Source organism: Leptopilina heterotoma, unplaced genomic scaffold (genome assembly GCF_015476425.1).
Source record: "Leptopilina heterotoma isolate Lh14 unplaced genomic scaffold, ASM1547642v1 Lhet_88, whole genome shotgun sequence".
NCBI classification, from domain to species: Eukaryota; Metazoa; Arthropoda; class Insecta; order Hymenoptera; family Figitidae; genus Leptopilina; species Leptopilina heterotoma.
In genome coordinates, this window is record NW_025111191.1 from 517,874 (window position 1) to 543,259 (window position 25,386).

The following is a 25,386-nucleotide window of genomic DNA, read 5'->3' on the forward strand; positions in this document are numbered from 1 at the left end:
AATTGTAAATTTTGAAAATAATTGAATTATCAAAAAAGAAATGAAAAATCTTTAAAGGTAAATTTAAAAATGAAAATTAGCTTCTAATTTTTTAAATTTAATATTTTTAATATTTTCAATTTACATATTTCCAAAAAAATAATAAAATTTTAGAATTATTTTTAATATTTAGGAGAAAACAATAATGTTGAAAATTTTTAATTAAAATTCATGAAAAAATCATTAGTTATTCATAAATTCATTTTTTAAATTGTACAAAAATTCTTTTAAGAAATACAATTGTTTTCGAAAAATTACATTAATAAAATATTTTTAAAAACTAATTATTAGAATTGTTTTGTAATAATTATTTGAGATTCAAAATTTTCATTTTTAGACTTATTAAAATGTCTGAGAAATCATGGTCCTGTTTATAATTAAAATTCATCAAAAATTTGATCATTTTTATTTATACTTTTTAAAAATCCAATTATAAATTCTATTTTAAAAGATTTTACCAAACTTTAATTGTTTGGAAATTTTTCAAAATTGAAAAACTATTATCGTTCAAAAATTATTTTAAAATATTTTTAAAAAAATTAATTGTAAGAATTTCTTTATTATAATTTTTTTAAGACCCTAAAGTTTCGAACGTTCATTTGAAACGTTCATATTTTCGAAAATATTATACCTTGATAAGTTAAGAAAAAAGTATGGAGAGTCACAATTATTATAAAAAATTGAGCTTATTTATTTAAATAATTGAATTCTAGAAGAATTATTGGAAAATTATTTAAATTAATTTATTAAAATTCATAAATTTTACTCGATTTCTGAAAAGATAACATTTTTGTCAAAAATTTCAATTATTTTCAAAAATTATCCTCAATTCAATTATTTTCAATTATCTACTATTTTAATAAAAATTTACGAAAGAATTCAATTATTTAAAAAAAAATTTCAATAAAATTCTACGCAAACATGTAGGTACTTAATTTCATAAATAATACAAATTTCACATGAATTCAATTATTTACAAATTTCTTCTAAATTCAATTATTTTTATAAACAATAAAAATTTTACATTAATTCAACTATTTTTACACATTTTTAAATAAATTTCTTTGCTATAATTCAATTATTTTCATGAATAATAAAACTCATCGTAGAATTTAAATTATTTTTAAATCAATTTTAATTGAATTCCTCGAAAAATGTAATTACTCTTTTGCAAAAATTATTAAAAATAATCAATAATTGATTTCTTTAGAAGAATTTTAATAAAATTTTTGCAAATAATTAATTAATATAATAATTAATTAATTAATAATTAATAATTAAATTTAATAATAAAAATTGATTTAAAAATGAATTGTAGTTAAAATTTTAGATAATAATTAAATATTTTTGAAAAATATTTCAAATTAATTAAAATCTAAACAAATGGATTTGGAAATTTTCAAAGAACTTTTTCAAAAATTATTTAAAATAATTGATTTAAATAAGAATTTAATTAAAATCTAAACAAATGGATTTGGAAATTTTCAAAGAACTTTTTCAAAAATTATTAAAAATATTTGATTTAAATAAGAATTTTAGTTGAAGATTTTAGAAATTAATAATTGAATTGAAATGATGAAAATAAGTTTGAGTATAAAATATTTACTCAAAATTTGAAGAATTGGTCCGCAAAGTCAGTATTTTAAAATACTTTCACTGGTTCGAGCCGTGAAAATTTTATTTTTTTTATAAAATAAAATATTCCGTTAAAACTTTAAATAAATATTTTTGTAAATTATAATCGATTTATCTTCAGTTCGATATATTCAAAACGATTTATTTGTCACGTTTATCTTTTTGATTTATTTTAAAATTCGCGCCATTTGTCAACTTGCAAAGTTCTCCAGGTAGAGGGCGAGTAGGTACGCTCCCATTGGCCGCGAGTAATGGAGGGGGTATAATATCGAGAATCTCGTCAACTTTTCCTACAAAGCCGAATATATTCATCCAATCATTTTTTGTTAATAACTTTTGTTTAAATTAACATTAAGTAATCTATCAAGTTGCAAATTGTTTCTTAAGAACAAACGAATGTTATTAAATTATTCAGATCACTGTATATTATTTATTTAACAATAAATATTACTTTTAAACTGTTTAAAAGAATGAAAACAATTTTTTTTTGAAACATACGTTTCAACCCAAACCACATGAGGATTAAACTAAACGAAAAATAAAAGATCGATAGCCCAATTTCATTGATACACTAAAATGTAAAATCAACGAAGAAGAAAATTTAATAAAATTACTTTATAGTTAAATAAGAGTATATTTTTTTTATTATTATTAGTTTTTTTATTCTATATTCTCTCTGTGTTGGTATTTTAAATTTTTCGGTGTATTTCTCATATAAACACAATATTGACCGAGTTATATTAGATATTTAATAGAAACGAAAGTGGAAAACAGACGAGGAAGTAGTATTATTATATAGCAGCATATTTTTCATGTTAGAGGAAAATGTTTGAAATAAGAATAAATTAATAATCCCCGCTTTGTGAATCGAAGAAAACTGGAATTCTATGTTAATCAAATGGGTGCTCTCGTCTCCATACTGACACCGACCCGTCCGTCTCCGTTTATGAACCATTTACAATCGACGGTTTCGACGCCGGCCGGGTTTCACTCATGTTGGGTTACGTGCCGAGGCCAAAGGATCTACGTTATTATTTTATTAAGCCATATAATATATAGAGAAGCGGTCGAGATATTTGAATGTCCGCATGGGATGAGATGAGAGTGTGTTTCCATCCCCCTTTTTGCTCTTTCTCCATAGCCGCGATGGTCTACATAGACACCCTATTGCGCCGCCACGCAATTCCGCGAAGTATGCAGATCTAAGAATTCAAATGGCCGCTCCATAGCGACCGTAAAATGGCGGACAATCGCGCTCGTAAACCACTATATTAAAATTCTATATCGTCACGGCGTGCACGCCTCTGTCCTGGTATTATCTCATCGTCTCTCTTTCACTCTCTTTCCCTCCTGTCTTTACAATGTAGAAAGTGGTGCGGAGGAGAGCACAGGTCACTCTCAACGCATACTCATCCTGGTCAGATGCATTCAATTTGCAAAGATATTTTTTCTATCCTATACTTTATGATTTCGAAAAAAAGTTCCATTTTTAGAATCGAGGGGAAATATTGTAGAAGTATCCTAAGAAGGAGGAGGGGGGGGGGTGATTCCTTATTTAGAAATTTTAGGTTATGTTTAACTTCCACATTGTGGAAACACCCTAAAGGATTCTCAGAACTATTTCTTTTGAGTATTCAGGGTTGCCACGCTCAGGGCTCGGATTAACTTTAAAACCCAAAAAAAATAAATATAAATAAATAAATAATAAAAAATAGTAATAAATATAAATAAATTCACAACAAAAGTCGCGAAAAGTCGCATAAAATTTCCGAAAAAGTAGCAAAAAATGTCGCATGAAATTTTAGAAAAAACGATAAAAAAGAGACATGAAATTGTAAAAAAAAATGGCAAAACGTTAATGGGGTTTTATTAGAAATGAGTGTATGTAACAAAATATTTTTATAAAATTTATTTTATTTGTATAAAATATCAAGAAAATTATCAATCCTCCATAAGTCAAATATTAAAATAATAAAAACATAATTTTTGACGTTTCGACAAATATTTTATTTGCAATGAGACACAAAAATAATTTTTAATCCTAATAATTATTTTTTAAAGCAAAAAAAAAAAAATACTTAAATGATTCGAATAATCGATTTGATTATTATTTATTGAAAAATTTATTTTTTCTATTATTTTTTAATTTATTTTTTTATTATTTTAAACGAAATTTAATAAAATTGTTCGCAAACATTTAATTATTTTCATAAATAATAAGAATTTCACATGAATTCAATTATTTACAAATTTTTTTATAAATTTCTTCGCAATAATTCCATTATTTTCAGAAATATTAAAAATGTTTTTTTAGGGAATTGAATTATTTTCATAAAAGATAATTAAAAATTGTAGAAAATAATAATTGAATTAAAATGATGAAAATAATTTTGAAGAAGTTACCTACAGTATAAAAATTTTCTTATAATATAAAATAATGATTTTATCACTCGGATATAATGCTTTTAATATTTAATTATTAGATATCTAAAATTTTCCTAAATAATAAAATTCTTAACAGGGCTTCAATTATTTTTTATACAATTTTAAGTAAATTTTTGGAAAAATGTAATTATTTTCAAAAATTTTATTAGAATTCTTCGAAAAAAATCAATTGTCAATTATTTTTAATAATTTTTACAAAAGTTTCTTAAGAATTTTCAAATCAAAGAATTCAATTATTTTCATAAATGATAAAATTCTTTATAGGATTTCAATTATTTAAAAGAAATGTAATAAAATTTGTTACGAAAATTTAATTATTTTTCTAAATAATAAAATTCTTTGAAAAAAATCAATTATCAATTATTCATAATAATTTTTACAAAAGTTCCTTAAGAAATTTCAAATCTATTTTTATTAGGAAATTCTACTTAATTCAATTATTTAAATATAAAAAAATATAATAAAAATTTGTTTTGAGAATTTAACTATTTTCCTAAATAAAAAAATTCTTAACTGGATTTCAATTATTTGTTATACAATTTTAAGTAAATTATACGAAAAATGTAATTATTTCCAAAAATTTTATTAAAATTCTTCAAAAGAAATCAATTATCAAATATTTTTAATAATTTCTTCTAAAGTTTCTTGAGAATTTTCAAAATCACTTTGTTTACAATTTAATTTTACAAAATTACGATTATTTGTAAATTCTTTAGTTATATACATATATATTGAAAAATAAAAATTTAAATAATTAAAAAAAAATTAAATTAATATTTAAAAAAAAAATTAATTCTACAGAATTGTTAATTAAAAGTATCTTGACAAATTTTAATAAAATTTTTAAAAATAATTTCTTCTTTCGAGAAATTTGATTAAAATTGTATTAAAAATATAAAAAATTATTTCAAAAACTCAAAATTTTTGAAAATAATTGATATTTTGCAATGAATTTTATTAAAATTCCTTAAAATAATTGAATTTCGGAGAAGAATTTTATTCTTTAATATTTATAAAGATAATTGAAATTTTGAGGAGAATTTTTGTAAATTTTTCCAAATAATTGTATTTCTGCGATGAATTATATTACTTTTGAAAATAATTGAATTCTTGAGACGAATTTTATTAAAATTTCTTTTTATATAATTGAAGTCTTTTGTGAAATTTTATTGGAATAGTAAACATTGAAAATAAATCAATTTTGACAAAATTTTTTTAATTAATTCCATTTCTACGAAGAATTTTATTAAAATTTGTTTGAAAAAATTGAATTGTTACAAAGAATTTCATTAAAATTTTTGAAAATAATTTAATTCTTTGAAGAAATTAAAAAAAAATTGTTTTGAAAATAATACTCAAATTTTAATAAATAAACTGTAGCAAAGATTTTTAAAATAATTGAATTTCTTTCATGAATTTCAATAAATTAAGAATAATTATACATTTTTCGACGAATTTCATTAATATTGTATTAAAAATAGTTGAAAGTCTGCGATAAATAATTTAAGTTTAATTATTTATAAAAATAATTGAATTTTAAAAGAAGAATTTTATTATTTACGAAAATAATTGAATCCTTGTAAGAAATGTTATTATTTATGAAAATCATTTGTAAATAATTGAAGTCCTGTGAAATTATTATCATTTATGAAAACAATTAAATGTTTGCGTAGAATTATATTGACATTTTCTTTTAAATAATTGAATTCTTTCGTAACCTTTTTATGAAAATAGTAGATAATTGAAAATAACTGAATAGAGGATAATTTTTGAAAATAATTGAAATTTTGACAAGAATTTTATTAAAATTTTCCAAAGTAATTGAATTTCTATTCGATTCAAATTTTTTTCTCACAATTCAAAAGAAAAGTATTGAATTTAAACTTTTAAAGTATTGAATCCGGAAAGTTTGTATAATCCTTTTTTTTATATGTTTATTGTTGAATAACGCAATATTTGATATGGGAAAAAATGGGTGCGGTAACTCGCACTTGATTAAAATTCGCGTGTGTTTAGAAATTTTCGATCCCCTGTGACTGTTGAAAGCTTACGTAATAATATAATTAATTAAGTAATTAATGAGCGCTCTCTCTTGCTTGCTCGCTCGCTCGCGCGCGCCTCTCAGTAGGTTGAATCCCAATAAAGCATCCCAGTAATATTCGCACCTCCTTTTATGTGGCATGGCAGACAAAATCCCCCAAGGATTATTTTCCTTTACAATTATTTTCAAAAACAGATTCAACAATATAATAACCACCTATATCCAATAATTGTAGGTTCATAATGTACTATTATGCTATCAAATCGCAAATTTGTTTCACGCGCAGGGTTTGTATTTAAAGGGAGCAGAAGGGGATTTTTGTTTTGCTTTGTGATGAGGATAATTAAAGGATTGTAATTGATTTAAAAAAAAGGTAAAAAATTAGAAGTATTCTTTAAATTCTGATAATTGGTAATTAGCAATGTTGTTCTAAATGGTACTGATGATGATAATCGTCAATTTTTGAAAGTTTCTTTTTTCATTTGATTACTATCGTTGTGGTACTGGTAATCATCGTTAGGTTATATTTTTGTCAGTAATTGGTCCGTAAAGTCCGTATTTTTAAATACTTTAACTGATTCGAGATTTCCTCTTCATCATCATCATCATCATCATAGGCAGATCTGTCAAATAACATTTCAAAAAAAAATTATCTTTGGAAAAAATAATTTTAGTCGACAATTTCGAGTGCCATGATTCATGAACGAATTCCCAACGTTCGACCTCGAGTTGTCAACTTTCAACTTTTATTTGTTGAATATACACAGTGGCAGTATCTAGGGATTCATAAAGCGACCGTGAAATATCGCGGTAAAGTAAGTTACGTCGTTTACTATGATTTGAGCCAGGCTAATGTACTTTAATAACGTATTTTAACGTTGCTTGGACATTCGCGGCCTACTACTACACACTACACTGCCTATACACCACACTACTAGTCGGAATTTAAACAGAGAAAGATGGAGCAGTGGTGAATGGCTGCTTGGAGAATGGAAAAGGTCTGCGAGGAGGAGTAGGTGGTGAATTGGAGGGTGCTTGCCTGCCTGCCCAATTGGGACATTTTCGGTCACATTAAATACATAATTCGAGAGTCGGAGCTTAATTTCGCGTTCGTACACACATTTATAAGTATTTTATGCTCCATTCTCGATGCATTAAATTCCTGCAGGTTCAACTACTGTATTACCACCGGGTAAAAATTATTATTTGATGAATGTACTTAACGATGATTCTCGTTGGTTAATAAAAAGTTTTCCACTTGAAATCCCATTTGATATTATAGATTAGCCCAACTATCCTTATAGATTATTTCCCATCAAGATGGGGCCAAAATAGAACATATTTTTTACCAGGGTTAAAATTCTAAAGATTTATTATTTCAAGGTTCGTTACTATATTATCCAATTTCCAACAGAATTTTGAATTTAAATCCGAATTTCAACTTTTATCAAAAACAGTGAATAATGAATGAAAATAAATCCGACGGAAAATAATGAAATCTTTATCGTGCACTTTTTTGGAGAATCTTTTCAAGTGGATTGGCGAAGGTATCCCTGAGGTTTTCCATTGGGAGTAAAAAAAAACGCCAAGAAGATATTTTGTTGCTTGTGTTTTTACCCAGAAAATTGGAAAAAATTACCAGAACAGGGTTGCCACGCTTTTACTCATTTCAAATTCCCTGACTTTTCCAGGTTTTCCTGGTTAAAAAAGGAATTTTTCCAAGTTTTTAAAACTACATTTATATTTTACAAAATTTTTAATTCAAACCTTTTTGAAATTAAACAACTTATAAAAAATTGTTATAAAACATAAAGATATCGATGGCTCCAAGTCGAACTTCATGTTTTATAATAATTAAAAATGATGGACTGATAAAATCATCAATTTATATCTATTATAAGAATATTGTTACTGCAACTTATTCAAAATTACTTTCATTATTTTAATTCAATTATTATTGTTTTCCACAATTTTTAACTAAAATTCATCTTTATAAAGTTTAAATTAATTATTATTAATTATTTCTGAAAAAATTTCTTTCAACATTTTCAAATCCTTTTGTTTACATAATTCAATTTTACGAAATTTCATCGATTATTCAGGTATTCGGAAATTCTTCAATCAAATATATATTAGAAAATCAAAACTTTAAATAGCTTCAAAAAAATTCAATTCAACTTTTACAAAAAAAAATAAATCTACACAATTTTAAGTTTAAAGTATGAAAAATTCAAACATTCAAAGATTATAATTTCAAATCTTTTCAAAACTCAATTATTATCTAAAGTTTTAACTGAAATTCATATTTGAATCAATTATTATTCGAAAATTCTACGACAATTCAATTATTTAAATACAAAAAAAAATAATTTATTGAAGAATTCAATGTTTTTTAAAATTCAACTCTCATTTAAAGAATTTTATCAGCAAATTTTTAAATAGGTAATTAAAATTCTTTTTACGAATTTCAATAAAATTTTTAAGAATAATTTCATTTCTCGAGTAGATTAAAAATGTATTAAAAATAATTGAATCTTTGTAAAAAAATTTCATTGAATTGAGAAAAGTTTTTGAAAATAATTGAAATTTTGTCAAGAATTTTATTAAATTTTTTTTAAATAATTGAAATATTGCCAAGAATTTTATTCACATTTTTTTAAATAATTCAATTTTAGAGAAAAATTTTAATATTATTTATAAAAATAATTGAAATTTTGACTATAACTTTTTTTTTAAATTTTGACTCTAATTGAATTTCTGCTAAGAATTTTATTACCTTTGAAAATAATTGAATTCTTGAGACGAATTTTTGAATAATATTTCTTTTTAAATACCTAATTATTTTTAATAAAAAAAAGTAAATAATTTATTGAATAATTGAATGTTTCTCAAAATTGAATTCTCATAAAGAATTTTATTAACAAATTTTTAAATAATTGAATTCTTTTGACGAATTTTAATAAAATTTTAAGAATAATTATACATTTTTCGAGAAATTCCATTAAAATTGTATAAAAAATAATTGAAATTCTGCAATGAGTTTTATTATCTATGAAAATAATAATTGAATCCCTGTTAATAATTGTATTACATATTTATAAAAATAATTGAATCTCTGTAAACATAAATTGAATATTTTTTGAAAATAAAAGAATTATTACGAAGAAATTTATAAAAAAAATTTTTAAATAATTCATTTCTTTTGGAAAATTTTATTAAAATAGTAGATATTGAAAATCATTGACTGGAGGAGAATTTTTGAAAAAAAAATCGAATTTGTTAAAAAGAATTTCATTAAAATTTTTGAAAATAATTGAATTTTGGAGGACAATTTTAATATTTATAAAGATAATTGAAATTTTGACGATAAATTTTTTTAACTTTTAATCATAATTGAATTTCTGCGAAGAATTTGATTACTTTTGAAAATAATTGAATTTCTTTGATGAATTTTAATAAAATTTTTAAGAATAATTATACATTTTTCGAGAAATTCCATTAAAATTGTATGAAAAATAATTAAAATTTTGCGATGAGTTTTATTATTTATGAAAATAATTGTAAATCTATAAATTTTTTTATTATTTATGAAAATAATTGAATTTTGGAGGACAATTTTAATATTTATAAAGATAATTGAAATTTTGACGATAAATTTTTTAAACTTTTGATCATAATTGAATTTCTGCGAAGAATTTGATTACTTTTGAAAATAATTGAATTTCTTTGATGAATTTTAATAAAATTTTTAAGAATAATTATACATTTTTCGAGAAATTCCATTAAAATTGTATGAAAAATAATTAAAATTTTGCAATGAGTTTTATTATTTATGAAAATAATTGTAAATCTTTAAATTTTTTTTATTATTTATGAAAATAATTGAATTATTGCGAAGAAAAATTGTAAAGGCAACTCTTTTAAAATTGAATTAAGAAAATTGAATTAAAGAAAAATTAGATTTTAAGAATAAGCACAATAACTTTAGAAAACAATCATTTTCCAGGATTCCAATCAAAATTCCCTGACATTTCCAGGTTTTCCAGGTTGCGTGGCAACCCTGCAGAATTATAAAATAATACTTTTGTCGATTTTTAAAAAACATAAAGTACCCTAAAAAAATGGTAAATTTTTAATAACAAAAAAACCTAATTGATAGTATAGAAACCTAATTGGTGGTATAGAATTTAGTTTGTAATTTGAAAGTCCATAACTGAAAGTCCATTTTAATTTCGATTTATGCTGCACATTAAATGAATAGGAAAATAAATGATATCGGTTGTCTCATTAATAATTCATCAGTTGATATATAGACTTAGCTAATAAAGTGTGACTATGTCGTCGAATGACAATTGAATTTTATATTAATGTTCTCACTGTGCTGCACCCACGTGTTGTCGACAACGATCATTCGTTTAATCAAACCATGGCCTAATATGATTACTTACTGCGCATTCGCGTTATTCCATACACGCGGGACATGATTCAACAATTCCCAAACCTAATCCCGTTATGGGCACTTTCTCTCTTTCCACCCTCACTCTCTCTCTCTCTCTCTCTCTCTCTCTCTCTCTCTCTCTCTCTCTCTCTCTCTCTCTCCCTCCCTCTTTTCACCTCTTGTTCGCGCGAGAGCCACATCAACTGACCGGACGTGCACACTCCACCCTTCGATGTTGAATAAAAAAAAAAAATTCATTTTTTTGTCGTTTTACTCAGTATTTGTTGTTTTTTAATCCACTCTCTCTTTCTCTCTCACTTTCTCTTTTTTTTCTATTTCTACTCTATTTTTTTCTTTTTTCTGTTACTCTGTATATAGTTTCGAATTTGGGTTTTCTTTCGAGGACATTTTTTGTAAATGAGGGACAATGAAAGAAATCGCATAAAACACTTTAGCCAACAGTTGAAACTTTTAATCAGAATGAGAAAATTTGAATTTACAAATGTAACTAGCTTTATGTTGGTCTAAAAGTTGGTTGCGTTTCTACTACTGAATCGTTTAAATTGTGATGGAAATTTGCATTGAACGAAATGAAGAGTAGCTTTTCCAACGATTAAGTGTATTTTCCCATTTCCTCATTTTCTGGTTTCTAGTTCTTTTTTCTTTCTAAAATAAAAATATATTTTTTCCGGTGACAGCGGTGGGATTTGTGACTATATTTTATTTTTTACACGAAGAAAAATATATAGTTACTTTATTTGTTTTTTTCCTGTAAATTACAAATACCCTTCTATACCTATATTTTAAAACGTAACAACGTATTTTTCAAATTCGGTTAAAAAATTTAATGTTAAAAAATGAATTTTTACATTACTTATTAAATACTAATTTCTACATTAAAAATTAATGTCACATACAATTGAGTTGAAAAAAATTGTTTAAGCAAAAATTGTTTAAAACATAATATTTCTCAGATGGAGAATTTTTTTTATTAATTTTTTTTTTATTTTTAAATGCCAAAAGAGGATTTCCGTTACTCGAGAGGGAAAACCAATAGTTCCTCGGCATTTAGGAGAAGAGGAGAGTCAGGCTACTGCCAGAGGGTTATAGGGCATAATTTAGTGGACAGTTTGATATACAAACAATCTTTAATGAAATTCTTGGTGTTCATTAATAACGCATTACAGGCTCGCGAGCGGCGCCGGCGACGACACCCCTTTATATTCACGGTCCTAACCCATCCTCTCAACTTCATACCATATAAACCCACTCGCAACTTCCATTCACCGTGTCACATATATACACACCCCCACATACATAAAACATCAACAACGATTGTTACAAATCCCCCAAAAAAAAGAAGAAAAAAAAATTCATAGTCGAACGCAAAAATAAACTTTTTCTCTTTTCAAAATTCCCTGATTTTTCCAGGTATTCCAGGTTAACAAACGAAAATTTTTTTGAAAATATCAAATAACTTTATTTTTAAATGAATATTTATTTATTATTATTTTTTCATAGAAATTAAATTCATTAAATTAATTAATTAAATATATAATAATTGAAACTTGCTACTTTGTTTTTACTGTAACTTCTTCAAAAATTATTTTCCTCATTACGATTATTTCTAAAATTTTTAACTAAAATTCTTCTTTAAGTCAATTTTTTTAAAAATAATTTTTGAAAAAGTTCTTTTGAAAATTTTTAATTTCTATGGTTTACAATTTAATTTCACGAAATTTCGATCAATCTGACATTCTTTAATTAAATATATTAGAAATTAAAAACTTCAAAAAATTGAAAAAAATTCCATTAAACTTTTTGAAAAAAAATAATTTAAAAATTCAATTATTTCTAAAAATTCACGCTTATTGCTTTTAATATTCAATTATCTAACATTTTAACTGAAATAAATTTTTAAATCAATTTTTATTAGAAAATTCTACGAGAATCGAATTATTTAATTACATAAAAAAAAGGTGAAAAATTCGTTGGAAGAATTCAATTATTTTCCTAATTAATAAAATTCTTATCAGGATTTCAATTATTTTTTATACAATTTTAAGGAAATTCTACGAAAAATGTAAATATTTTTAAAAATTTTATTAAAATTCTTCGAAAGAAATCAATTATTTTTAATAATTTTTGCAAAAGTTCCTTAAGAATTTTCAAATCTATTTTTATTAGAAAATTCTATGAGAATGCAATTATTTAAATATAAAAAAATGTAATAAAAATTTATTGCAAGAATTCGATTATTTTTATAAATAATAAAATTCTTTATAGGATTTTAATTATTTAAAAGAAATGTAATAAAATTTGTTGCAAGATTACAATTATTTTTTTTAATAATAAAATTCTTAACGGGATTTAAATTATTTTTTATACAATTTTAAGTAAATTATGCGAAAAATGTAAGTAGTTTCAAAAATTTTATTAAAATTCCTGGAAAGAAATCAATTATCAAATATTTTAAATATTTTTTACAAAAAGTCCTTGACAATTTTCAAATCTTTTTGTTTAAAATTTAATTTTACGAAATTTCGATTATTCGATAATTCTTCAATTAATCATCAATTATTATCTACAATTTTGACTAAAATTAGTTTTTAAATAATGATTTTTATCTGAAAATTCTCTTAGAATTAAATTATTTAAATACAAAAATAAATAATTTAATGAACAAGAATTGAATGTTTCTTAAAATTCAATTCCCATACAAAAATTTTATTATTAAATTTTTAAGAAATTTAATTCTTTCGTCAAATTATAATAAAATTTTTAGGAATAATTACATTTTTCTAGAAATTCGTTTAAAATTGTATTAAAAATAATTGAAATTCTGCGATCAGTTTTATTATTTGTGAAAATAATTGAATTTTATTACTTTTAAAAATAATTGAATTTCTGCAATAATTGGTAGTAATTTTTGCAGAATTAAATTTTTTTTCCTGTTTTTAACTAAAATTCTTCTACAAATGCATTGCTTTTAATAATTAAATTAAATATTTTATTAAATAATTGAATGTTTCTTAAAATTGAATTTTCATAAAGAATTTTACCAACAAATTTTTAAATAATTCAATTCTCTTGACAAATTTCAATAAAATTTTTAAGAAATAATTTCTTTTTCGAGAAATTCGATTAAAATTTTATTAAAAATAATTGAAATTTTGCCAATAATTTTATGAACATTTTTGAAAATAATTGAATTTCGGAGAAAAATTTTATTACTTATTAAGATAATTGAAATTTTGTAAATTTTTTAACAGAATTGGATTTTTGGGAAGAATTTATTTTACTTTCGAAAATAATTGAATACTTGAGACGAATTTTATTAAAATTTCGTTTTAAATAATTGAACTCTTTTGTGAAATTTCATTAAAATAGTAGACATTGAATAAATAATTGAATATTGACAAATTTTTGAAATTAATTTAATTTCTACGAAGAATTTTATTAAAATTTATTTGAAAATAATTTATTTCTTTGAAGATATTTAATTAAAAATATATTTAAAATAATACTCTAATTGTAATATTTGCAATAAATGAATTGTAGCAAAAGTTTTTACAATAATTGCATTTCTTTGCTGAAATTTAATAAAATTTTTATGAATAGTTATATATTTTTCGAGAAATTCCATTAAAATTGTATTAAAAATAATTGTAATTCAGCATTGAGTATTATTATTTATGAGAATAATTGAATCCCTGTAAAAAATGTTATTATTTATAAAAAGTAATTGAATAATAATTTGTAAACAATTAAATTCCAGTGAAAATACTGAAATACAGTGAAAATAAATACAGTAAATAAAGTGAAAATACTGAAATGTTTAGGTAGAATTTTATTAAAATTTTTTTTTAACTAATTGAATTATTTTGGGAATTTTTATTAACTAATTGAATTCTTTTGGAAATTTTTATTAAAGTAGTAGATATGAAGATTAATTGAATTGAGGAAAGTTTAAAAAATATATAGCATACCAAAAATAATAATAGTACGAACATGACAATAGTAGAAAAATAGTGTACCAAAAATAACAATAGTACCAAACATAACAAGAGTAGAAAAGAAAAAATAGTAGAAATTTTAGAATAGTAAAAAATAGTGTAGTAGCAAAAAAGTAACATTACACCTAATTCTTAATTTTTCATTCCCCTAAACCAATTTTCCACTAAACCCTTTCCTATTCATACATACACACTCTGATGATAACAACGTTAATTATTATTATGATTACCGTCGCGTTTCCAGGATTGTTCTCATTACGATTTGCTATTCTATTATTATCTATGACTGTTTTCCCAGTAACCAGGGAACAATATTCTGGTTACAGGGTGTGTTACGTGAAAATTCGTGAAATACCATAACCACCAAGACGTGTTCTAATGGGTTTTAATACGTGAGCGAGAAAGAGGGTGAGAGAGGAGAAATTGTAACGCAAAATTGCGCGTACGTAGTCAGTTGATGAATGGCAATATAACGGGTGCTCGAGATCTACACAAATAAAGTCTGGAATGCGAAGGGGAGTGTGGGAGGGGGAAAGGGTGACTAATAATAACGGCTGATGCTAAGGTTGTATAATTTTCCAACACCTACCCCCATATCCGGGTCTCAAAAGCTCACGACTTGACGGCAAACTTAATATGAACAAATGCTGGACTATATCTCAGAAGAACGTAACGTGAGTTTGCTTTGCATTATTTCACTAACGTCCTCCTCCACATTTGCTACATTTATGTGCATTATAAACATTCACCCTCTTCTTATATATGGAGAAAAGACATTCTTCTTACTCTCTGCTTTATTCTAAACTATAATCCACGGTCACGATAACTTTTAAAAGAATTAGCAATCAATTTTTATTTAGATTTACTGTTTTGATTAATCCTCATGTATTTTGATATTATAATTGGAAATTATAATCAGGGTGTCAACTATTTTCATTCAACAAAATTCCCGGCTTTGTCCTAATTTTTTCCGCTTTTTATTCTCATCAAATTTAAATTTATTTGATTTCGAATAAAAATAAAACTACAAATTGCTTCCAAAATTTTTATTCCAGTTTTTATGATTTGAATTTCTTTTGACGAGTTTCTTAAAATTTTTTTAAAATAATGTTTTTTTTAAAGAATTTTAGTTAAAAATTTGGAAAATAATTGAATTAAACAAAGAATTTTTTCTATTTTTTAAAATAATCTTGTTTGTTCGTAATTAGAATTGAAAATTTGATTAATTCAATTTTATTAAAATGTATTGATAATTTGATACTAATTTAATTTCTGCAAAGAATTTTACTGATTATAAAAGTATTTGAATCCTTCTAAAGAATATTATTTTTTAAAATAATTAAATGTTTGCGTAGAATTTTATTAAAATTTTTGAGAATACATAATTAAATTGTGAAGAAGAATTTAATTATTTATAAAAATAATTGAAATTTTAAGGAGAATTTAAAAAATTTTTAAAGATAATTGAATATAATTGAATTTTTTATAAAAATAATATTTAAAAGAATTTAGTAAATCTGAAGAATTTTGCTATTTATAGGAATAATTGAATTCTTGAGAAGAATTTTTTTACAGTTTCTAGAAATAATTGAATTCTTTCGACGAATTTTAATAATTAAATAATTAATAATAATTAAAAGTTTGCGTAGAACTTTATTAAAATTTTTAAATATAATTGATTTGTGGAGAACAATTTAATTATTTATAAAAATAATTGAAATTTTGAGGAGAATTTAAAATAATTTTTAAACATAATTAAATTTTTGCATATAGAATTTTATTACAGTTTTTTTAAATAATTGAATTCTTTTGGAAAATTTTATTAAAATAATAGGTCATTGAAAATCATTGAACTAAGGAAAATTTTTGAAAATAATTGGAATTTTGCCAAGAATTTTATTAAAATTTTTCGAAAAAATTGAATTTTGGAGAAGAAATTATATTTTCTTAGGAATTAGATAAAAATTGTATTAAAAATAATTGAACTTCTGCTATATGAGTTTTATTATTTATGAAAATAATTGAATTCCTAAAAAGAATTTTATTATTTACGAAAATAATTGAATTACAACGAAGAATTTTATTACTTTTAAAAATAATTGAATTTTGGAGAAGAATTTTATTAGTTATGGACATAATTGAAATTTTTACGATAATTTTTAATAATTTTTAAACATAATTGAATTTCTGCAAAGAGTTTTATTACTTTTAAAAATAATTGAAATTTTAAGGAGAATTTTTAATAATTTTTAAATATAATTAAATTTTTACATAGAATTTTATTACATATTTTCTAAATAATAGAATTCTTTTGGAAAGTTTATTAAAATAATAAGTCTTTAAAAATCATTGAATTAAGCAAAATTTTTGAAAATAATTGAAATTTTGCCAAGAATTTTATTAAAATTTTTAGAAATAATTGTAAGTAGTAAAGAAAATGTTTAGTCAGACGTACTGATCTTCTATTTTTCACAATATTTGCTGGAGGCAAAGTTTTTATTTTATGAAATAAATTTCATAAATATTTATGAAAATAATTCAATTATTTTGAAAAATTTTATAGAAAATTTGCAAGCAGCTGAATTCCTGTGAAATTTTAATTATTTATGAAAATAATTTAGTGTTTGCTTAGAATTTTATAAAAACCTTTTTTTTAACAATAGAATTTTTTTGAAAAATTTTATTAAAATAGTAGATTTTGAAAATCATTGAATTGAGAAAAATTTTTGAAAATAATTAAATGTTTGCCAAGAATTTTATTGGAATTTTTGAAAATAATTGAATTTTGGAGAAGAACTTTATTAATTTTGAAGATAATTGAAATTTGAACGAGTTTTTTTTTAAATTTTTGAACAGAATAACTAATTGAATTACTGCGATGAATTTTATTACTTTTGAAAATAATTGAATTTCTGCAATTATTTGTAACTTCTCGAAAATAAAATTTTTTCCAGTACTTTAATAAAAATCCCCAATTTCCCTGACTTGTGGCAACCCTGAATTAATTGCAAATTTAAAGTCAGATTTAAAAAAAAAATAAAAATGTTTATTTTAAAATAGTGGGATTTTCAAAAAGTTGTTGAACTTTTTCGAAACTTAAAATCCTATTTTTTTAAGTTTTTTTTTGTCTCTGCTTAAAAATGATGGAAAATCTTAAATAGCAAACGGTATTTTATAGAACTTAGAATCTAAGGACTCCTGGAATCAAAGATTACAAATTTAAAGTAATGTCAAAAATTCAAAATGGTTATTACAAAAATGAACTATTTAAAAAATTTTCCATAAAACTCCAAAAAAAAAATCACTTATATTATAATCAAAGGGATTTTTTTTGGAGTTTTATAAAAAATTTATAGAAAATTTATTCAACAGATAAACAAATGCGTTTCATAAAAAAAAAATCGTTTATTAAAAATACTTTCTAGTAATAGTTTCAAATCACAAATAATTCAAGAGAGAAAAAGAAATCTCTACTACAAAATACGCAGAAAATCTCTTTCTTAAGTCGTTCTCATAATTTTACAATAACAGTCTAAGAATTCGTTGTTCGACAACACTTATATTAATCTACAATGAAAAAATAAATAAACTGAAATGATTTATTTCTATAATTACGAAGGAATGAACAAACAGTATACTACATATATTTATTTCCACAATTATACGAAGTTACGAACAAAATCGAGAAATTAAAAATTTTCAATATACGAAGAGATGAAAATTATAAACAAATTTTGAAGAATACAAAAAAACAAATCAATTTTCAAGAAGATACATTTCGTAAAGTTTACGATGTTCATCTGACTGGAACTTTGGGACAAAATTGATTTTCACCACCTCTTTAAATCCCTCCTCCAAACTTGGAACTTTGAAGTTTTTTCTGTAAGGTTGAAGATTTGAGAAGAAGTAGGTATGTAGCTGAAGACACAGAAGTAGCAGGAGTTTCACAAATCTTATGCAACGCCAGGCCAACTTCGATTCGATGTTGCTGATGAGAAAATGAATTTCGGTGTCACTGAATTTCATTTACTAACCAGCATTATATCGAATTTTTTCGTTTTTATTTTTATTAGATTAAAACAAATTTTTTAAATAGATTAAAACAATTTTTTTAAATAAATTAAAACAATCTTTTTAAATAGATTAAAACAAATTTTTTAAATAAATTAAAACAATTTTTTAAATTTCATTAAAACAAGTTTTTTAAATAAATTAAAACAAATTTCCTTATTTAGTAAATACATATTTACTCACATGTAAGAATTTATAATAATATCGCTGATTTTTTCATGCGTCGGATCAGTCAGACAGCGAAACTACAAAATGATATTAAAAATTATTTCAGAACAGATGAAAATAGTTCTGTAAAATATTAAAAATTGACCAAATTTTTCGAAAATATTTATGGTAGAAAATTTGAATGATGAAAAATCGGAAAACTATGGAGAAATTAACATTAAATCAAACCTTATTATTATGTTTGGTATGTTCCTTATTAGCCGCCATTACGAAGCATCTGACTTGAACTTTTCGTTTTTTGGCCACATCAACGTATCTTTGCCGCGACAATTCGTCTGGATTTGTATTATCGACAACAACACTTTTCCCCTGTACCAAAGCCCTTTCAGTCTCGGCGACACATTTCTGCCAACTTCCCAAAGTATCTCTATTCACGTACTTGTAATCGGTGAGATAAGTTTTGACAAAGTGAGATTTTCCCGAACCCGGACATCCAACCATGACAATAATCTAATTTAAAAATTGGAAAAGAAAAAAAAAGGGTTAATATCCAAATAGAGAAAAAAATCTATAGATAAAGTACCTCCTGTTCTTTGGATGTAATTTCAGCGTTCGGTGGATCGCAAATTTCTATTTTTTTCTTCATCTCCTCTTTAGGATGAAAAACGGGTGGATTATAGACAGAAGGTTTATGACCAAGAAAATGCTCCTCAGGCGTGTGAAATTGTAAACCTAAATTCATCGCCAATAATCGATCAGCCAATGAGTGATCCTTCTTTCGTTTTGTGTCCTTGTGAGCCGGTCGACCAGCCGCATCACCGACAAATAATGATTGCTCTTTATTTATTAACACTCCGTCGTTTTTCTACATTCGAGAAGGAAACATTAAAAGAATGTAAATATTTTTCATCGCCCGGAATTTTTAAACTTCAATCAACTTCAAAACTTCAATTTTAAAATCAAATCTACTTCAAACTTCCATTTTAACATCAAATCAATTTAAAAACTTCAATTTTAAAGTCAAATCAACTTCAAAACTTCCATTTTAACATTAAATCCATTTAAAAACTTCCATTTTCAGGGTGGCCACTTTTTTCATAAAAAAAATTCACGGTCATGATTTATTTTTCCCGGTCATAAAGAATAACTCTGAAAATAAATTATTCCATGAAACATTGAAAGAATTCCCTGATCTTTAGACAAAACGTTGACTTTTTCCCAAACCTTAAAAATATTTTAGTTACTAAAAATAATTGAAACTCCAAAATATGTTTTTAATACGATTTTTTTTGAATATATTTAATTGTAATAAATCATTTAGAAATTAAATAGATTTTTTGAAATAAATACTTAATTATTATCCATTATTTTTTCATAGGAAGATTAAAAAAAAATTCAAATTTCAAATCCTTTAAACTCGAATAATTTTTAAGAATTACTACTGTATTAAAATTATTTTCAAAATTTCAATTCAATTATTTTCTAGAAATTTTAACTAAAATATTTCTAAAATCCACTTGTTTACAAAACAATTTCATGAAATTTTGAATAATTTGAAAGTATTTCAATTAAATATTATATATTTGAAAATATAACTAATTTGAAAAAAATGTGTGTAAAAATGTTACAAAAAAATCTTTTAAACCTCAAAAATTCAAATTTTTAAATTCAAATAAAATAAAAAATAAAATAAAATAAAATTCAAATTTTTTAAAACTTTAATTGGAAAGTTTTTAAAATTTAATCTATATTAATATTAATAATATTAATTTAACATTCTAAAATATAGAAATATAGTTGCTTATGAATAATTGTAAAAAACGAATTGATATTAATGCAAAATACGGTTATTTAAAAATTTATTTTCTAAGAAAAGAAATTTTATTTATTTTTATTTTTTATTTACTTTATTTATTATTTATTATCCCTGAAATTTCACTGACAATTTACTGACATTAAAATTATTTTTCCTAACAAAGTTCTATTTACAATAAAATATGAAAGTTTACAAAAAATCAGTCAAATTTGTGAATTTTAATAATTTATAAAAATTGCAATTAAAACCAATTTTCAACTAAACTTCATCTCTAAATAAATTATTTTAAATAATTTTCAGAAAGTTCTTCTAGAATAATTCGATTATTTAAATATAAAAACTCAATTTTTTTATAATAATTGTAACTCACCATGATTTTTTTAAAGTTATTAAGATATAATATTTTAAAAAAATTTTAATAAAGAAATTTTTACAACTAATTAAAAAATATTTTTAAATAATAATTTTTGAAAGAAAATAATTTTTTAAATACAATTAAAAAAATTCCAAACAATTGAAATTTGGTAAAAACAATTGAATTATTGAAAAAAAAATCAAATTTTTAAAGAATTTTAATTAAAAATAAGAACATGATTTTTCCGAAATTTTAATAAGTCTAAAAAACTAAATTTTTATTTTGTTTTTATATTTTTACTTTATTTGAAGATAATTGAATCTTAAAAAATTTTGATAAAACAATTCTAAGAATTAGTTTTTAAAATATTAAAATGTATTTTTTTTTCGAAAATAACTGAATTTCTTAAAAGAATTTTTGTATAATTTAAAAAAAAAAATTAATATTTTGATGAATTTTAATTGAAAATTTTGAACGTCATTTTTTTCCAAAATGTTAAAAATAATTCTAAAATCTTATTTTTTCTATGTACTTGAATTTTGGGAAATATGGTTTGTTAAAAATAGTGAAAATATTGATTTTTTAAAAATCAGAAGCTAATTTTCGATTAATTTTCATTTTTTAAGTTTACATTTTAAAGATTTTTTATTAAAATTTTTGATAGTTCAATTATTTTCAAAATTTGCAATTAAAATTCTTCAAAAGTTGGTTTTCAAAAATAATTGTAATAATAATACTTAAAAAGAACAATTATTTTTAATTAAATTTTGCAAAATTTCAATTATTCAAAAAAATTTTTGTTTTAAATTTTGAAAAAAAAATTGTAAAATTTAATTATCTTAAAAAATGATTCAAAAATAAATTTTGAAAGATTCGTTTATAGTTATTTTTCACACTTTAAAAATCGAAATAAGTTGCACTTTTTTTTACTAAAAATTGTGGTATTTTTTTTCAATGTTTGGAGAAAAAGTGGAAAAATTAGTAATTTTTGAAAATAAGTCAAAAAGAAGTCTCAATTTTTTTTAATTTCCCTGACTTTAGTGACAAAAATTTTGTTTTCCTGACTTTTCCCTAACTTTACTGACAAGTGACCACCCTGATAATGTTAAATTTATGTTTTTAATTTTTACTGCAAACAGTAATCTATGTAAATATTTACAAAAAAAAATATTTCGTTCATTTGAACGTTCAAATGCTTATGAATCATTAATAACTTTGGATTTAAGTTGTAAACAATTTTCAGAAATTTTTTTTCATTGAATAATTTTTTTTTAATAAAAAAATGAATTCTTCACCAAGTAAATAAATAAATTTACCTACTTCGTTAGATAAAAGTTCCCACATTCCCGTACAAGGCTTTCTAAAACGACTGTGACCAACAGCGATAAAAACCTATTTTTTAAAAAATAATCCAAAAATTAAAATTAAGATTTTCATAAATAATGTAATTGATGATTGGTATAGTAAAAAATAAAAAATTGTCCACCTGAATTGGAGTTCCTATCTTTTTCACAATTCTCTCGATTTTTAGCTTAAAATCACTGACTTTTATTTTACCCGTTCCTAAACTAGCCTGATTTGTGAATATTATAATTTTAAAATTATCGGCATGTAATTTTTTTAATTTATTCGGAACCTCGTGATGCCATAATTGCCAATCGTTTGCGTCTTTTGGAAATTCGAGTCCTGATTTTGTTTTTATGAGAGTTTTATCCATGTCGTATGCGGCAATCTTAAAAATTAAATTAAAGAATAAAAAATTAGTTAAAGAATAAAAAATAGATGAATGAACAAAAAATGAATTAATAAAAAAAAATAAATAAATAATGAATCAATTATTGAAAATGAATATAAAATGAATTGAATTTTGAATTTTAAAAACGGCTCAATTCTGAAAACCGTAAGAGTGATTTTCGCAAAACATACGATAGCGAAAATGACCCTTACGTTTTTTAGAACTGAGCTTTTTCAAAATTTAAATTAAAAAAAAAAAAAAGAAATAATTTCCCTCTGTTTTGAAAAAGAAGAAAACTTACTTTAGAACGACCAATAACTCCATTACTGGTGAAAACTAAACATGTCCCTCTACCAAATTCCTCCCATATTTCTTTATCTGTTGGTTGTAAATTTTTGTCTGTTTTCAAAATTTTTTTTTTCGTCTCTAATAAACAATTTTCTTGACTATTTGAACATGTGGATGGAAGACTAAAATTCAAACTATCCTCATTACTGTCAAGACTAGATTCCTTCTTTATTTTCTTCTCACTCAAATTATTATCATTGGACTCGGAATCTGATTCGTGTGCACGTTTCTTTTCTTTTGAGGTCAGCATTTGTTTCACTGGCGGTGGATTAAATTCTATAGTGTAGGGATATTTTCCATAAAGAATTTCCAAACGATCATTATGTTGAGCTACAATTTTCACGTCTTTGTCAATTTTAAAACCATTTAAACCACTCGAACGATTTCCTATTTGTTGCACAGAAACACTTTGATCCGCATAATTTGCGAAGAGTCTCACTGATGATGTTGATGATAATAATAGAACAAAAAATAATCGATGTTGAAAAATTTTAATTCTACTTTCTCGTTAAAATTCGTAAACAAAAATTAATAATTTTAATAAATCAATAAATTAATAAAATAAAAATTAATAATTTTAATAAATTAATAAAACAAAAATTATTCGATGTTGAAAAATTTAAATTAAATTTCTACTTTTTCGTTAAAATTAAATTTTGTTAATCACTGATAATAATAAAAGAAAAATTATTCGATGTTTAAATTTAAATTCTACTTTCTTAAAATAAGATTTTGTTATAAAAAATTTATCTGAGGTGTTAAATTATCAAACAAAAAATTTTTTAACCAGAAATTAAAAATTTAGTTTACTTAAAAAACTTTTCTGGCCTTAATAATCCGAGTAAAGTAATTTTTTTTTAATTTATCCACACTGTTAGATTTTAAGAAACAAAATAATTTTTACTGTTGTTAATCTAAAGAAAAGTTAACTATACAATTGTAGAGAAAAATACAAAAAAAGCAAAAAATACAAAAAAAAATAGAAAAAATACAATAAAATTAGTTAAAATCTTTGTAAAAAAATAAATATATATAATAAAAAATTAAAAGTACAATAAATAAAATTTTTCTGAAAATATTAAGCATTTCGAGGTTATGTACTTTAATTCCCCAATAAAGCAAAAAAAAAAAAAAATTCATTACAAAAAGAAGAAAAAAACTTACCAATGCGCAAAAGACGTGAGAGTAGAATTTTCATTTTAAAATAATTTTGTTTTTGTTTATAAAAAGAGAAAGTTGTGCAATATTGTAAACTAACCTTGGCGTCTAGAACATTGTGTGTCAGTGATTTTTGACTCAATATTTCGTCCAACAAATACTTCTTTATTATCTGGCAAGAAAATTGCAGGTCTTGAGTCATCTTCAGAATATATGTAACATGTTTTAATCTCCGTGCCCATAATTTACTTGAAGATTCACAATTTTCTCTTAGAATAAAAAAAAAGCTGTAGAAAACGATGATAGAGAAATCGTAACCTTAAGATTATAACGGTGACGTGCACTGTAAACTAAACAAATGCGCATGCGTTCACACAGCTGACTTCACGAGGCAATTCACTGTTGTCTGCTATACTGAACACGTGCTAAAACGTATTTTCCTCACGATCAATAAAAATATAAAGATACTCTAAAATCTTAGGAATTACAAATATGAGAACGAACTTGTATTTTTTTTTCTTATGATATATTTTTATTATATTTTTTATGTATTATATTTTTTATTGTTATATTTTTAAAAATAAATTATTATTAACAATAATATAATATTAATAATAATTATTTACTATTATTGGTAATAATAATTATTATTAATATTATATTAATAATTAACTATATTAAATATTAACTATAACAATTTTTCTAAGGATATCAAATTGAGACAAAAAAAAGTAGTTGCTTCGCAACTATTTTGATACTTTTTTTTGTCTCAATATTGATATCCTTAGAAAAACTACGATATTAATTTAAATTTAAAAACTAATTTAAAATTAAAAAAAAATAATAACTGCGTTTATTGGCATATTTTTTCCTTCGTCATTTTCGTTTATCTGTTGAATTATATCAAACGATATTTGTTATTATAAATTACAAAATGGCGGATCCAATATGGCGGGCGAAATTTTGGAACGACTCTAAAGTTCGCCCGCAATTTTGAAAGTGGGAAACCCAACATCGGATTTGTAATCATCAATTTTAGAAAATCCTAGGTTCTAAATTCGGTATTTTGCATTTACTTATTAAAAAGTCCACTATTTTTTACTTTTAAGAATTTAACGAGT

General features: G+C 22.8%; 2 protein-coding genes across 4 annotated transcripts in view; one reads left to right on the forward strand and one right to left on the reverse strand.

Moving 5' to 3' along the window:
* The window catches only part of LOC122511607 (nuclear pore complex protein Nup88), a 151,905-nt gene that overhangs the window by 75,053 nt on the left and 51,466 nt on the right, over positions 1-25,386 (forward strand). The gene's annotated exons all lie outside the window — the stretch shown is intronic.
* On the reverse strand, positions 18,007-24,619 carry LOC122511610 (uncharacterized protein F21D5.5). 3 transcript variants are annotated; one of them, XM_043626978.1, is made up of 8 exons: positions 24,366-24,619; positions 23,061-23,545; positions 22,511-22,756; positions 22,345-22,416; positions 19,437-19,718; positions 19,082-19,363; positions 18,869-18,930; positions 18,007-18,494 (listed from the first exon to the last, which is right to left on the reverse strand). In XM_043626978.1, exons 1-8 carry the CDS (start codon positions 24,505-24,507, stop codon positions 18,371-18,373), a joined length of 1,695 nt encoding a protein of 564 aa, XP_043482913.1. In that variant the 5' UTR covers positions 24,508-24,619; the 3' UTR covers positions 18,007-18,370. The 3 variants fall into 3 exon arrangements, with proteins under 3 accessions (XP_043482913.1, XP_043482914.1, XP_043482912.1); XM_043626979.1 differs by having other exon boundaries at positions 18,007-18,532; XM_043626977.1 differs by having other exon boundaries at positions 18,007-18,602.

What these genes read in the sequence shown, in the direction of transcription:
- LOC122511610 (XM_043626977.1), bottom strand. Translation starts at nt 24,507, where the DNA reads ATGGGCACGGAGATTAAAACATGTTACATATATTCTGAAGATGACTCA. An exon ending in GAGTTATTGGTCGTTCTAAA is followed by an intron (nt 22,757 to 23,060) that starts GTAAGTTTTCTT and finishes TTAATTTTTAAG; the next exon opens with ATTGCCGCATACGACATGGA. An exon ending in ATTATTATAAATTCTTACAT is followed by an intron (nt 18,603 to 18,868) that starts GTGAGTAAATAT and finishes TTTTCTCATCAG; the next exon opens with CAACATCGAATCGAAGTTGG.